The sequence below is a fragment of the Conger conger genome, chromosome 17 (genome assembly GCF_963514075.1).
Source record: "Conger conger chromosome 17, fConCon1.1, whole genome shotgun sequence".
NCBI classification, from domain to species: domain Eukaryota; kingdom Metazoa; phylum Chordata; class Actinopteri; order Anguilliformes; family Congridae; genus Conger; species Conger conger.
In genome coordinates, this window is record NC_083776.1 from 21757488 (window position 1) to 21774879 (window position 17392).

The 17392-nt window shown below is 39.9% G+C and overlaps 1 protein-coding gene across 1 annotated transcript; it reads right to left on the bottom strand.

Annotated features, from left to right (window-relative positions):
- Nucleotides 1-462: 462 nt before the first annotated feature.
- Nucleotides 463-16820, bottom strand: LOC133116967 (WD repeat, SAM and U-box domain-containing protein 1-like). The gene is made up of 12 exons (XM_061227006.1): nt 16706-16820; nt 15953-16375; nt 15132-15319; nt 14090-14176; nt 11542-11635; nt 10877-10910; nt 10520-10560; nt 10262-10431; nt 9609-9632; nt 6162-6344; nt 1611-1745; nt 463-1270 (listed from the first exon to the last, which is right to left on the bottom strand). Exons 2-12 carry the CDS (start codon nt 16348-16350, stop codon nt 1119-1121), a joined length of 1506 nt encoding a protein of 501 aa, XP_061082990.1. The 5' UTR covers nt 16351-16375; nt 16706-16820; the 3' UTR covers nt 463-1118.
- Between the last annotated feature and the right edge of the window lie 572 nt (nt 16821-17392).

Below are 17392 nucleotides of genomic sequence, written 5' to 3' on the forward strand. Positions count from 1 at the left end.
ACATTAATTAGCACAGATTGGAGGTAGAGTTGCCTCCTAATTAGTTATGGTTTTCAGCTGGTTCCTTGCCTTTCCTTGCTGTAGTGTACTGCTTTTTCTTAGTGTGTTCAATACTTTTTTCCTGTTTCATTCCACTTTATTACACAACTTTATTTACATAAGGACTTAAATGTTTAGATTTTTTGAGTTAATACCAAAGTCTGGTGCAAATTTCACTTGAATAGGCTCATTGGAAATACATTTACTGGACAAAATGTTGATGTGTTCAATACTTATTTCCCCCTTGTATGGACCATTTTACTGTAAAGAGCAGGGAACAGTTAAACACTAAGTCTGTCGGTACACTGTCCTGCAGTTTTATAAGACAACCAGCTGGGGAGTAGTTCCAAACGTGTTGGAGAACTTGCCACAGTTCTTCTGCAGACTTAATTGCTTCTGGCTCTCCCAAGTAATCCCAGACAGCCTCAATCAAGTTTTTATATAAAAGGTCTACTGCTTACAGTATATGTTACATTTTTGAAGTTTGTTAAAGAAAGTATGTGTAGAATTACATTTTTTGGAAAATGAGCATATGGAAATCTCAAGCTGGCTCTTTTCTGCTGACACAGTGATGCACAAAACAGAAAATATTTTAAGTCTTTTGCACAGTACCTTGCATCATGTGCAGTAGTCATGGTAAATGATATACACATACACATATACATACAAGTGCAGTGGGTCCATGGTAAATGATATACAAGTATACATACATGTGCAGTGGGACTATGGTAAATGCTACACATATACATAATTGTATTACTCTCAGCAAGATTTGTCCATGTGCCATAAATCATGTGTTTTACCATTTTATTGCTTGTTTTACCATTTATATACACAAGAAATACCCACACCTACTGTACAATGTCAGTTCACATTTCCAGTTACTCATACTGTAAATACAATTTTTTGGCATTAAAAAAAAAAAAAAAAAAAGTCAAGGGCAGTTGAGTTTCTTGGGGGGAAATATTTTTCAACAAATATGAATGCTCCAAAATGCATTGATTGAGATTCAACGGTCAGTTTCTAGTAGTGTTCATTTGTCCATCTCTGAAATGGTTGAGTTTTTTTAGGCCCACTACTTACTGACTGCTTTTCCAGCGCTCGATAGCCATCTTTAGGGTTCTGTTTGGAGTAAGAATAGTTGTTTGCAAAGGCAGGTTTGTCATGGGGCTGGAACGATTCTTGGTATTAATCCAACTCTGGATTGCCTCTCTCTCATAGGAATAACCATCTGTTTAGAAAGAAAAAACACAAGAACCGCCAATCACCTGCCTGAAATGTTCTTTTCTTATGTTCCACTGACACACAGGCAATAACAGAAGAGCATGCACACTCATTTAAAAGCATTATGTGTATTGCCAACCCATTCTACGGGGGGTGGGAGGGGGCGAGAAGACTGCACTTCAGTAGGCTGAAAATGTAGTATTGACTTGAGAAGTGCAGTTGTATATTTCCCAAAGTGGGTGCCAAGGGCAACGTCCTGTGATCAAAGTAACCTGAAGTGTTTGTGCAGTAAACGTGTTATTGTCGCCCGGGAAGTAAAGGAAGTTTTCAGGACTGACTCCACACACCTGCCGCAATGACTGGGTCCTTCATGACCTCTCTAGTGATGGGGCACAGGAACTCATCCGGACCGTCCGTACAAACCAGCGCCGTCTTCAGCTCCTCAATCTTCCGAATCAGCTTATTCCGAAGACCAACTGAATCTATATTAAGAAGAAGTATGAATGCATTACTTTTATGTCAAATACAAGCTGCATTCTCTGATTTATTCTAGTCACATTTCTTAAGAAATGAAATTTATTCATAATAGAAGGCAATGAATCTACTGGATTCCTTGTGTAAAATATAAATATTACTGCTTTTGCACATTTGATGACACTTTGAGAAATTGGATGGACAGAATTGCGTACAATAAATAACAGTAATTCATTTTTCTAATCACATAGCCTGTTGTCTCCCAATAAATGAATAAACAAGTTCACCACAGACTTCATACTTTTTATTAGGGTTTATGCAAAACGGATAAAATTGACCAATGAACGAAAATTTTGATACCAATATTTGTTTCAAGCATCCATGGAAAATTCTAATAATATTTGCCATTCTATACTTTCAGCGAGTCTCTTCTACAGTATCTCCAAACAAAACATGCCTGCCTGTGATTGGCTCAGATGTGTGACATTGCATGCCTGGGCGAATCAGGCCAGTATACACTATGAGTCAAGAGAATACCTAAAGTAGACTCGATTCTTCCCTGTTCTGCAAAAGAAATGGAAATTAAATCGGTTTTTCTCCTTCATCCATCTTCACACATATAGTGGAAAGACAAAAACAGTTCAGACAAAAACAATCTAAACTGTGTAAGGGGTTTCATTAAAACTCATGGGACATAATGTCAGCAAAGGAAACCACCTGAGGAAACCATGGAATGCCATTTAGCACACAGTACAGTATGTCGGTTAGACCTGTGTGTGTGCTGTATAATGTCTATTAATACAGAATTCATTTAGAATTACAATAAAATAGCTTCTAGACAGGATGTGTAGCTGAGGTCAGATATTGATATCCTCTTATTCAGTACAAGACTATAGTACAAAATATAATTGATTCATATGAAATTAATTCAAATTAATGTTCAAATCAGACATTAATGATAAGAAAATCCCTATTTCACCAGGAATCCGAACTCTTCATACAAAGACATTCAGAAGACTTTAGTATTTTGTCCAAAAAGTTAAAAGAAAATGCAAAACAAAGTATATAGCTATTTTTATAGTAGAAATGCATGGAGAATGAGATGTACAGTACATGGTAGATATTAAAAAATAAATGTAAATGTGTTTTTACCAGGAATCAGAAAAATACATAATATAGGCTAAAATGATAATGTCCAAAAATGAAAATATATGTATATATACATATATATATATTTCTATGAGTGGATGGAGAATGAGATGCAAATGATGCATCTGCCTATGAAATATGAAGAAATAAATAGAAATCCATGTGTTGCCAGACATTTATGATGAAAATAAGTTTTACCAGGAATCAGAATTGCTTTTTTATTTCTTTTTTGTCTGAAAAGTGAAACAATCGCTTATGTATTTTAATTGTTGGAATGTATGACAAATGAGATGAGGAATGAGGAATGAGAGACATTGATGAGGGGGAAAAAAAAACATTTTAGAAGAAAATCTGAAAAATATGCAAGACATCTTACAATACATTATCTTATCTCCAAATCCATCTTATCTCCAAAAAATGAAATAATGAAGTATGTGTTTTCATTGTTGAAATTAGATGCAGATAAATGGAATCCAATACATTTAACTAAATTCATGAGGAAAAACAGTTTTACCAGAAAATCTGAAAAAAAAGGTATATGGTGAATATGAAGAAAAGAAATGGAATATGACATGATTCAGGCCATTTATGAGGAAAAACAGTTTTTGAAAAAAACTTTTTGGACAAAACATGAAAAAATTCAGTTTGTGTTTTTATTGGTGAAATGTGTGATGAGGCAGATGGTCAATACGAATAAATAAATGGAAACCAAAACATTTAAAGAAATGTATGAGGAAAAAACTGTTTTGGCCGGAAAATACATAACACTAGTCTTTTGTCCAAAAAGTGAAAAAATTAAGAATGTATTACACTAAGGGGAGCACAATGTAGGGGAAACACATTTAGGTTTAAAATTTAAAAAAACATAATGTACATACAAGTTGTACTCCAGCATGGCTTGCAGTGTCTGCTTGCTAATGTAAGTGTCAAAACTATACTATCTTTTAACCCACATGACAGTGATTTAAATTACATATATTTGGATTCTGTGGCATTCACACATTATGAAAATACATAAGCCTATATTCGTATGTCCATAGTGTGAATAAATGCAAATGCATCAAATTTGTGCTTCAAAGCATGCAGTATGATGAAAAATGACAAAAGGAAAAATACAAAAGACTATAGTCTTACAGCATGTCCAAAATGTGAATGTGTATGCTGGTTTTTGTTTCAACCACAATTGCAATCCAGTCAATATTTCATAATTATGTATTATTCATGTTTTGAGGGATTATTAACCCTATTAAGCCATGTTATGTGAGGAATAGCTATGCATGTCATGAAGAATAAAATGTCCATGTTCATATTGTGCTTATTGTGCTAATTGCAAGTAAATACATATAAGACTACTTATTTTTAACTGATCAAATTAAAGACTGTGTTGAATCAATAGGCCTCTAATTGGTGAAATTGTGGACACGTGGCCACTAAAACTAACCATCTGGCAAAGAATATCAAATTAAAAAACAAAGCAAATGATAATAAGGCAAACCTGCATTGTGTTGATAGATTTAAGGAAAAAATGATGAAAGAAATTGAACATATGTGTTCATCAACCTAATCAGGAGCCTATTGATTAAGCTCAGTCTATCATTTGATCAAAAAATGTTTACCTCTTTTGATGTAATTGTGTGTAATATAGTACAATAAGCACTATACGTGAGAGTTTTATTATTCATGGCATGCATAGCTATGTCTGACAAAACGTGGCTTAAGCAGGGATATAATCCCTCTGAACATGAAAAGCGCATTTTTAAGACAAATTAATGGCTTTTTAAAAGTTCCAGGATTGCAATTTGGTTGGAACAAGGACCGAGTTTAGGTACCACTGTGGTCGAGAACGGTTTCAGTGACAATGGTTTCAGCAAAATTCAGCAGCTGCAGGAAACAGGGGGAGCAACAAAGCTGCAGAGTGCAGCTTCTTGTTTCAAAATAAAAGCTCTAGCTGCAAATGGAACTAAATCAAATAAAAAATAAATAAATAAATCAGCGTCATTAGAATGGCTTCCGCTGGTTCTCAAGTTTGAAATGTACTTTCTTATCAGAATGATACCCGCCATGTTGTATCTTATTCTGTGCTCCACACAGACATACTCATAGGACTGAGCTACCACACACACACATACACACAAAATTATATATTATGAAACCAGGTTATATTAGCAAATTCAATTAATTAGCAGTCTGTGCAATTGACTGAAGTGCCCGTCCGGAAACTGCTGCTGAGAAGAATTAGAGCAGCTGAAAATGCTGTTAAAACATGGTGGTTTTAGAACAATGATCCATGCTTAAGGCTCTGGGCTTCACAGGGTCTCCAGCCCAGGTGCAAGATAGGAAAGGCACTTTGGAATCCTGAATGAGCCCAACTCTTACAGGGGAATTACACACAAAATGGATGGTTTATAATAATTTGAAATATCGGTGTCTGTCATAACATCTGAAAGATCACACAAGCGCCTGTGACTGGGGCCGAAATGGTGGGGACGCAGACAGGCTGTGTCCTGTACCATCAACAGATCAACAGAAACACCAGTACAAATTCAGCAAACAACCCCTGAAATATTCCACTGCCAAACAATTCAATATAGAACATTTGGTTAAAAAAACCCAGCAAATATTGCAATCAAAAAGCAGGGATAAATGCCTCCAGCACATTGTGCTAAAGAACTCCTAAAATAGTGTTTAATACAGAGCGGCTCTACATGCCGGCTGTTTCCTCCTCTACTGCTGAAAACCTGGCTTCTCCTTTTCAATTGGCACAGAATGTGTGACCATGGAAGCACAACGTGGCCCTGTTTTCACAAATTAATGATTTGAAATATGCAATAAACAGCCAGGCTCACCAGTAAGAGCCATCTTCATAAACACGGAATTCCCCATGAACACTCATTGAATAATAATAATCTACAGATATGTTTGTCCTACCTCCCTCAGACACCCCCTGACTGTTGTTCAGGCTCTGTATTCAGCATAATGTATGACTGGCAGGCACAGGCTCTCAGTCTTCATGTGGAAACACATGGAAATATGAATTCATTTAACTCCAGGGCACAGCAACATATGCATAAAACAGCCACCACCGCTACAAAGGTGGAGGGGGGTCTGCCAATGAAAGCATAGCATACCATAGCAACACAGTAATGACGAGAACAGGCCACTCAGCCCAGCAACGCTCGCCTTTTCCCACCACAAAAGTGTATGTTCAGAACATATTCCATTCCATCTTCTTTCAGCAATGGAAGCCCTTGGTGACACTGAGTAAAACCACTCACTGATCTGTAGGTCCGTGGTCAAGCTCTCCTTGCTCAGGCCGATGAGCTCCACTCCGTCGATGTTGTTGTCCCTAAACCTGCCGACCAGCGCCTCCAGCCCTTCCTGCTGGAGCCAGGCCAGGACGTCGCCCTCAGACCAGTCGCACACCAGCCGGCTAGGGTGAGCCACCTGCCTGTCCGTCCCTGGGGAGAGAACGCAAACAGCTCCCATTAAAATCCCAGCGTTTCCCAACCTGCGTGCTGCATCAGGCAAGGTCAGACCTGCTCTCTTAGTATAAGTTCAAAAGAATTTAGAAAACTTAAATGACCAAATCCCATTCATAAAATCCAAAATAAATGTCATTAAAATGCACATTGCTTAATTAAAACCTTGAAAGAAACATTTAGGCCTACATGCCACATCAACATAAGTAGGTCTACACTCACTGAGCACTTTACTAGGCAGACCTGTACACCAGCTTGTTAATGCAAACATTTAATCAGCCAATCATGTGTTAGCAACTAAATGCATAAAAGCGTGCAGACATGGTCAAGAGGTTTAGCTGTTTTTCAGACCAAATGTGATCTAAGTGACTTTGATCGTGGAATGATTGTTGGCGCCAGACAGGGTGGTTTGAATATCTCAGAAACTGCTGATCTCCTGGGATTTTCATGCACAACAGTCACTAGAGTTAAAACTAAAAATATCCAGTGAGCAGCAGATAAAAACACCTGGTTGAGAGAGGTCAGTGGAGAAGGACCAGACTGGTCAATGCTGACAGGACGGTGACAGTAACACAAACAACCACACACTACAACAGTGGTGGTATGCAGAAGAGCATCTCTGAAAATACAACGTGTCAAATCTCATAAGTGGATAGGCTACAGCAGCAGAAGACCAGTAAGTAAAAAAAAAAAAGTCTAATGAATATCTAAGTGCTAACTGAGTGTACATTGGCCGATAAGAGTGTGTGTGCCATAAGCTTCTGTAAATTTGTAAACTGTGCCATGGAAAGAAAAGGTTGGGAAAAGTTGCCATGAAAAACACTTGTTTGACCTTGAAACAGCATTCCCCTCTAAATTCCACAAACACTCCCCCCTCGCACCAATAACAAATTACTATTCATTCCCGTGGAAAAAAACGACATGAAAGCAAAGGCACTGCTTCCAGTTACTAGACACGGTCCTTTTATCAACAGTGCTTTAATCATATTTGCGTGTCCTGTGAATATTTATCAGCACCCCCCCTCCCTGTCCCCCGTCCCTCCTCCACTGGGATGTGCCATGCAGGTACACTCTACATCAAAGTTGACCTTCAGATGGTATTGTTTAAGCCCCTATCATTCCTCATGAACGTGGGAGATAAAATTCAGTCCAGCGCCGGGCCTTGCTAATGACTGCACGCGGTGCCTCATCCTTTACATTTCCCGTCATTAAGCAGCTGAGCGATTTCAGGGGAGGCTGGGGTATTTCTCATTAACCGCACCGTTCAGGCTCTGTTTCTCCCCATTATGACCCGTCACTCGTGACCTCTGCCTTGTCCACGTCTAAGCAAACCTTGTGTCTCTGCTGGGACACTGCTGGTTGTAGATGTGAGGATAATCCGGGAGTGACGGTGAAATTACCAGACAGACATAATATCATAGCGTCATGACATACTGTACTGTAACAGCCATTTAACTGTAATATTGAAAAGCAAAAACACATAGCTAAAGGACATTCTTTGAATCTGCTGCAGGACAAAATAAGGCTTTATTTTACAGTCTGTTAATTACTTAGTATTTACTGGGTAAATGCCAAGTAGTTATTATTATTTTATTGAGGTAAGTACTATGAACCAGGCTGTAAAACGTATTTACATGGTACTTACTGACTTTGTTTCACAGTACTTACAACTGAAAGTGCAGTTACCTAATAATTACACAAGTTGCTACATACTTACCCAGTAAATACTATGGATAATTAATGGGCTGTAAAATAAAGCATTAAAGAAAAGTCCTCTGCAGTGAGACTTCTTCCCAGGGGGGTGTGTGAGAGCTTGCTTGGGTTCCAGGGGGATGTGTCTGAGGGCTTGTTTGGGGTCCAGGCTGATGTATGTGAGGGTTTGTTTGGGATCCAGGTTGGTGTGTGTGAGGGTTTGTTTGGGTTCCAGGGGGATGGGCAAGTGGTAGTTTGGGTTCTAGGGGGATGTGTGTAAGTGCTTGTTTGGGTTCCAGGGTGATGTGTGTGAGCACTTGTTTGGGTTCCAGGGTGATGTGTCTGAGCACTTGTTTGGGTTCCAGGGTGATGTGTGTGAGCACTTGTTTGGGTTCCAGGGTGATGTGTGTGAGCACTTGTTTGGGTTCCAGGGGGCACATGTGTGAGGGCTTGTTTATGGAATGTCAGCGATATGAGATTATCTTCTCACATCTTCTCACAAGGTATCGTCATTTAATTTACAGCACAGACGTTTATAAAGAACCCTCCACAGCCAATCCATTAATTGTTCCTGCATCTACAGCAGAATGCTATTAACATGAAATATGCCATTCCTTGTGCATCACTTTTCCTCATGGACATGTTAAGAGGACTGTCTATTGGTGCAAAATAAAGCCAGAATTAGCATCTTTCTTCTATAGTCCTTACCTTTGCAAGAAGCATTTGTGTTTTCATCTATTATACAGAAAAGTGTATTAAGTATAAACATAAATTTAGTATTTCTTTTTAAATTATCACAAAACTACTGTAGAAGTAATGTGCATTGGCTCTTCTCAGTTACATGTCAACGAGCGATGCTGGATTAGACCTGTGATGCATGTTATGTAATTAAAATAACTGAATATCTGTCTAGTTTTTAGCACTAAGCATAAATATGTAGTATGCTTGTTCAGTAAAATTCAATCTAACTAAGCATACCGTCCTTGGTCAGATGGACTTATCCTACATACATTCTTAAAATAATTACTCTTTAATTCTTTCAATTTATTCAAACCTCCATGAGCTTGTAACAGAAGCAGAGACATCCCTAATACACACTACACAAACACATTTTGCAGAAATTGTTTGATCAGTACCAACCGAAACCAACTGAATCCTTACACAAAGAAACTGTTTTTTTTTCTAAATATGAAAACCACTGGGACAGTAAGCAACAAGCAAACTGAAGGATGCTTTGAATCCTTCTTTTGTAACTAAACATGGACGCAATTTAAAATCAGCTCCATATTCTCCGAGCAACCAACCAACGTCTTTCTGTAAAAGGATCACAGGAGACACACAGCAAACAACTCCTTTTCTTTATGTGGAGGGATATTGCCTCCCAAACGCAACATATTGCATTATTCTCCTCTGATAGGCTTTGATCTCTGTTGGATTCTGATCTTTCCAAGCGCTCTCCTGTGAGCAAACCCACAGTGTCCTTCTCAGCACACACACACACACACACACACACACACACACACACACAGACAGCTGGAGAAACACACTCACCAGGCACGGCTCCTCCTCCACCTCCTGCAAATGAGCCAAAGAAACAAACAGAAAATATTCAAATGTAAGCAGTGGTAAGCGGTAAGATCACCGTCCATTTTGTAACAGACCGAGTGATACGGTAATACAATAACACGCTACTACTAGTGATCCGTTACTACACAAAGGGCACATTTAGGGACCTAGCACGTTATCAAAAACAGATCTGTTCTTTGGGCTGAGAGGCAGAGCTTTTGGCACCTGAAGCATCAACACTGATTACCTGAAATAGTGTGAGCCTTACTGTTGGTAACAGGGTTGTGTGTTTAGATTGCCTTTGTGGTACTTTGGCTCCTGCTCCCCCCACTCAAATAAGCCCCCTCTGAGAATCTCTCTCTATCTCCTATAGCCCATTCCCCTGTTCCACCTGTCAGTATGAGTGTTAAAAAAATGTGACCCGGCCAGACCAGGTCTACAAACTCCTATTAATTACTCCTGAGCTCCCCTCAGCCCTGAAACCCCCTCCTCACCCCCAGCTCTCGCGAGCACAAGTGTTATAGCACTTTATGCTCAATTATCCTGGAAAGGGCTATAGCTAACAGCTCTGTGTTGTGGCTAGGAGCCTTAATTAAAGAAGGGGGAGGTACTGTAACGAGACTCCGGGCAGAGTTTACCGAATGAGCGATCTGCCCACGGGCCTGTTACGAGGCCCAGGGGCCCGTTGGTACGGTACGCCCCTCCCTCTGTAACTCCATCTCCCACTCTCCACACGTTCACCGTCCTGTCCATGGAGCCAGTGGCCATCAGAGACGCCCCGGGTGAAAAGGCGCACGCCGCCACGTATCTGAGAGGGGGGATCATGGGAGTGACAGTTATCAAGCTGTGAGTCATGTGACTGCGGTGAATCGATCACTGGCGAGGAGGAGTTGTACCTTTCGTGCTGGTTCAATGTGTGAAGCAAGGTTCCTTGGCTCTGAAACCCAAGACAAGGGCTTTACACAGAGGCATTTCTGGAACATTCTGCCATGTTTATATGTGACAAATGCATTACGAGAACTGTGGAGCTTTTTAACATGTCTATTTGTATACAATTAAGCATGCAACAGTTAGTTACTACACAAAAGGCATGTTTAAGGACATTTAAGCACATTATAAAAAATGGATGTGTTCTTTGGGCTGTGTTGAGTGAAAGAGCATATTCAAACACTTACTCATGTCAATGTCTATATATCTTATATATATGATGTATGCTTTTGAGGAAAATAGCAGAAAAATCTTAAATTACTTACAGCATTGTAAACTGTGATGGTCTTATCCACGGAGCTATGGTAAGAGAAAACATTTTTATTCAGTTTTTAAAATAACAGGCTACACTTTACCAAATATACCATCCACTATCAGCACGTAAGTGAGGCACAAGCATGTAAACTACTGTATGTGCGGACAGAGAACAGAGTGTTAAAGCAGAGATCCCCCCTGTGGTCAAATATAAAAATGACAGGGGATACAAGAATGGGACATTACACATTCTACACACTATCGCTTCAACCTACAGTAAATACAAATGCCATCATTTTCAATTATTTTGTTGAACTATACATGCACATGTGTCCGTGCATGTGTGAAATTAATAAAAACAAATCTACTCAAGGCATAATTGTAAATTCAGGAAATTATTATCAAAAATATACATTTTTTATATCTTATCTAATCTTTTACCATAATTATTATTATTATAATTATTATTATTATTGCTAAAAAGAAGAAGAAGAAGGAACATATTGTGTTTGATGCATGGCTATAGAATGTGCAATGAAGACCTTTGGGTCAAAACATTAACCGTCATGGTTGAATACAACATCACTCTTAATTATGGTGCATTAGTACGTGTGAGTTTTCAATGGGGATTATTTCCTGTGATATTAGTGCATGTTTATGTCCTCCCATGTGTTACCTGGAGACCAGCAGCTGCTCGTCAGGGGAGAAGGCACATGAGAGCACTGGGGCCGACTGCGCAGTCAGAGTGTGCAGCAGCTGCACCATGTAGCCTGTGGGTCAGACACACACGCATCCCACAATATTTACATCCCGCCGCTACTGCTAACACTACTGCTGATGCTACTGCTAACACTACAGCTAACGCTACTGCTGATGCTACAGCTAACGCTACTGCTACTGCTAATGCTGACGCTACTGCTAAGGCTACTGCTAAGGCTACTGCTAAGGCTACTGCTAATGCTACTGCTAACCTATACATGACATTACATTACAGACACTCTTAATGTGAGCAACGCACAACAGAGTGCATAACCAGGGAAAGACCCAAGAGGGAAATACAGTTCCAAGTGCTAGAAGTGACCACATAGATCAGAAGTTAGACCCTGTAGATTAATCTGAGGAGAACAAACAAACAAAAACAGCAGTAAAACAGCAAAAATTACACTAACAATAATAAGCATACACAAGTGTGATAACTACGATAAACAGCTTACATAGCTAATTAGACTATGTAAGCTGCAGTATATAAATGGTAAATGGTATAGGTCTGACTATGTAAGCTATAGGTCTAAAGAATGCTCAAAAACTTTTCTCAACTTTACTGTAGAAGGTCTGTGTTTTGTTTATCTGGCCGGGAGGTTCGCAGACACTCCACAGGGAAGATTAGAGATGAGGACACAGTGTCATTAGTGTGGTGTCACGCTAATGATACTGTGTTTATAAGAAGAAGGCCACTGATTTAATTCCAAGATTGGTTGTTGCACCCTTGGAAAGTGTGCTCCAGTGAGAGTCCTGTATAAATGTCAAATACTGTATGAAAAATGTATATACCCTATAAGCTAATAACTTATGAAGTACATTATATACAGTATTTTTATATTGGGTCACAAAATGCTCAGCGGGAAACACAGCACCTAGTTGGCTTGTTTTTTTTCCACTCCACTCCACTCCACTGACGAGAATGAGCATGGTTGATGGTGTTTCATTTGCTTGATAGACACGGTATGGTAATTATTGGCTAACTACTGTTAGTAACAGTAACGCTGCAAGTCATATTAATATTAATATATGTATATTGCAATGCAGTGTACAATTCCCTGCTATTGCTGTTCAGTGGTTTTGGTGTCAGCAGTCACATTTGGAAAAAATGTGTGCAGGAAACAAATGTGCAACTGACAGAACAAGGCACATTTACAGTACCAGGTGTGATGTCATTCATTAGAGTTTGCACCTTCACATTCAAACAGGAACCTTTCCTCTTGTTTCATCAATCTTGTTTTTCATGCGAGCTTGTTTATACATTCCCTCCCTCCCGCAGTAACACTTTACCGAAAAGCTGTAATTACACCCTCTTTCCAATTAACGCTTTTGTTCAGATAGATTTTTTTAGTGGGAAAATTAACGGCTATTAAGTGCACCCTGTTGGCTTCTAATATTCAGCACTGTTTGATTTTCTTAAGAAAAGAAATTTGCATTGTTTCAGGCAAAAAGAAAATACGGAACTTAAATGCATCCAATAACTGACACATATGATTTCTACTGCATGGCTAGGGGAAAAAAAAAAAAAAGACAACCACAGAAATTAATTTTTCACGTTCACAAAATTACAATGAGGCACGGCAGCACATCAGAAAGACGTGCGGGCGAGATGACTTCAAAGTCGCGGGCGACGGCAGCCAGCGAGAAAACCGGCACAGAAATTCCGTCCACGCACCAGCTATCTGCAAAAACAATTTCCAGTGGATCTGAAATAATCTAAATGCAAAACAATGTGAATGACAAGCGTTGTGTGGCTGTTTGAGTGGCGTGTGTGCTCTCATCTCCTTCAGCGGGTTCCAGTGCGTCACCCCTTCTGCAGCCGGAGCTAAAACAAAGACCCCCCCCCCACTCCCCATAATCCCGCTGGGATGTGACACGGGACGCAGCCCTCTGCCAGACACCCTGGTTTCCACAGCAACGGAAACATGTCAGACACTGACTGGAGTGTACTGTACGAATACAGCCCTGACACCCACCACTGTCTTTTAGCCACTCTGCCAAGGGCACAAACAGAGCCTTGTATCTGCTAGTCTGGGCCCGTTCCCAGACCCTTCCTCCTAATGACAGCCAGGGCTGGGGACACGGCTACTTCCTGTGCCCTCTTGTGTACACGGACAGACTTTAGTGTCATAACAACATGTTCACAATTAGGTTTCAGATTTATTTTACTGTATTTCAGCCTAGGAAACAGGCTTTATAAATACAGTAAAACATGTTCAAGGGAAAATATAAAAAGGCAAGAGATTATCATTTGTAACCTCATTTGTCTTTTTCATTTTGAAGCAACTCAATAAATATAAGGAGTCTAGTTTTAAGTTGATGTGTTATTGTAAATGTATGTTGAAGGGCCGTGTATGCAGAATCACTGTTGTGCACTAATGAAAAGATTTCCTCTCAGGGCAGAGGAGGGAGCGTGAGTCTATTTTCGAGCCGGTGTTCTGGAGGGAACGCTGAGCCGTGTGTACCTGTAGGGGTGCGCTGTGAGATGGCCCATATCTTCAGCAGGCTGTCCTGGCCACAGGAGGCCAATCGAACCTTCACCGTCTCTCCCTCTGTGAGCCAAACACACAAACCGCGCACGGTCAATACGACCGGCCGCACTGCTTTTCAACAACATCATGCGAGAAATACAGAGATGTTAAAATGGAATGTTGGTGTTGTTTTACATACCCAAGAATCAGAAAGGCTGCAATAAGCTTCTTGGTTTTAGATTAATGCAGACTAATTCAATCAAGAAAATGAAGTACAATGTTACGGGTGGATTGGAGACCTAAATTACATTTTAGAAGCTATGAAATAATCATTACAATCCATTCAAGCAGAAGTAGAATGAGTTTAAAAAAAGCACCTCTGCAATGCTTATTTACTGACTGAGAACTCCAGAAATAAAGAAACAGGGTTGTTTAACCCAACTAAGTCTAAGGACGGGGTTGTCTATCCCAGTCTAAGCTCTAAGGTTAGTCATCTGAAAAGACAGGTTGCATTCTCTGAGTTCTCTCAGTTCGAGTTCAGCTCAGACTCAGATCTAAATCACAATCACAATTATAATTAAGTCTCAAAATTAAAAACGGATTATTTTGGGAGATACAGTAAGTGCATAGTCGCATGTCCAGTCTCTCTTTGACCATAAGACTCGAGGAAAAGGAACAGGCTAAGGACTGGCCTTGAGGTGCTCCAGTAATAATATGTAAAGAAAAGAAAAATAATGCCAAAATGAAATATAACACATGCAACAAGCTAAACAAAATGAAGAACAAGGCACTACAAGAAATTTCCATATGGACATAATTCTTGTCATTTGCCTTCATGTTTATGAAATGTGAAACGGAAGCAATATTCTAATGCATTTTGAAAACTAATCAATACGAAGTTGTATCAGACATAAACTAATGACATTTGCGGTTTAAGTTAAAGTTTGAAATGTACCCAATATTACACCAACAGCACAAGAAAATATGGATGTTTTCAAAGCAGAAATATTTTTTTAATTACCGATACAAATCTTACCGATATGAATCTGTGAGGAAAAGTGGCAGCAGGTAACCCCCAGGTCATGAGCATCCCTCTCTGTGTGAAGCTGGTTCACCTGCAGGTCCCAGATTCTCAGATCCCCATTGGTGGATCCTGTGACGAACATCTGACCACACGGACTCATCGAGCACGCGACCACCGAAGCTTCGTTCACAACGCCAGTCCTGAGGAGGGTCACAGGTTTCCCCAAAAAAAGACCAACCATCACAACACATGTTTAGGCCCTTGTTACATCCCTATAGTTACAGTCAAGGCAGAAACCTACTGCTTTGCAGCATTAATTGGTATGAATTGATATGTAAACATATTGTAATAGTGATTAGAGCGTATAGCGCCCCCGATAGAGTGGGCTTGTGGACCGCTGCAGCCCTGTTTCTCCCAGGTTCATCCCCACGCTTCCCCCTGCCCATCTGAACTATATTTTACATCCCTTCATTGTACACACCAACTCAACCCATAAGCCAGCGGGGGATAGGCATGTCCCTATGGCTGAGATTTCTTGCCATCTGGGATTTTCTTTTTTTTTTTTTTTTTTTTATGTCTTTACTTTTTTGAGGGTTTTTCTCCCCATTATAGGGCAAAAGGTGGTATACAAATATAACTGAATTTAATATGAATTTATAGAATCTGCTTTAATATGTCAATGCCAACACAACAAAATAAATAAATATTGAATCTATTTTAACACTTTTGTTGGATACATATGCTTGAATATTCCAGCATGTGGAAATAGTGATTAGAAATCGTGTTGCTTCAGTGGGTTGCTGATCATTTTAATTCAAACTGACGGGATTTACCTGCGCAGTGTTCTGGAGTTGAAGTCCCAAAGAGCAAATGTCCCGTCAGAAGCACCGGACACCAGGTAGGAGTTGTCTGCTGACAAAGCGCATACTCGGACTGGGCTGCGGCCAGGATGCTCAAACGCGGTCACCTTTACGCCGGTGCCCATGCTCCAGACAACCGTGGTGCCATCTGTTGAGCAAGATACCAGGTACTGACCACAGGCAGTGAAGCAACAGCAATGGACCGCGTAGCCATGGCCAATGAGAGGGGAGAACGGAAGCTCCGAGAAATCAAGGCTGGAGAAAATGCGAATAGTCTTATCGGAAGAGCAAGTTGCCAGCAGGTTGCGAGAGAATGCACACCAGTTTACATCAGCTGTGTGGTACTGGAGCGTGCATACAAGTGACACCATTTTGATCGCAGTTCCTGGTTTGTCCCTGCAAAAGAAGGAAAGGAAAACACGTTACTGTAAACACCAGGTGGCGCAAAGAGCTATAACAATATTACAAATGTCTGTTAACAATATCCAAATGTCTAAGCTACAGAATTTAAATTAAACAGATGTCTATAAAATTAAACGGACGACTGCGATACCAACCTTAATAATCATACGAGAAAAACAAAAACGTAGCCGAGGGCATCATTTTGTACAGCTGTCACAAAACAAAACTTGATGCAAGTAGGCTAAGGCTTATCAAAATAACAGTAGCTATCTAGCCTAAAGAACTATTTCAAAACATTGTCAAAAATCTAAAATGACCACGTACCTTTCTACACTTCCTGGTTTGGCTGCGCGTCTTTATGCAGCCAATCCTGAAACAAGAAGCGGGGTGGCACAGTGTAGGATAAAGTCCACGGCTATACACTCCTGTTATCTTATCACATCACTGCCTAATATTTCCTGACTGCGTAACAGCAATAAACCCCCGCGTCTTATAAACTCCCAAGACTAAGACTGTTCAAAATGTCTCCCGTTTTTTGCCTCCGTTTTCGAGCATTGTAGAAAAAGAACATTGTAACGCCAAATCATTGTTGCTAGTAAAACAAAACAGCAATATGCTTAAATCCGCAGAAGGGCATAGTACCCTAGTTTATTGATGAACTGTTAAAAGCTTTGTAACCGCACTTTACTTGTCTGAACGTTTGATGTTGTCAATGGGGGACACTGGGGCGAAGTGAGTTATGTAAACTGAGACCTACTATTTGTAGCCTTTATAATGCACTTCATTTCTGCACTTCATACTGTCTTATATCTAAACAGTGACAATGTTTTTTTTCTCAATTCACATGGACGAGAAACCACCTTTCTCCGACAACCAGCGTGAAATAAATGAATTATGTGTTGTAGTTATTTATGAAGAGAAATGTATTTCACTGGAAAAACAAAATAAGTAAGTCTAGAGTTACGTACATTTAAAAAGTTTTAAAACATGCAAGAATCCTAATGTGTCATT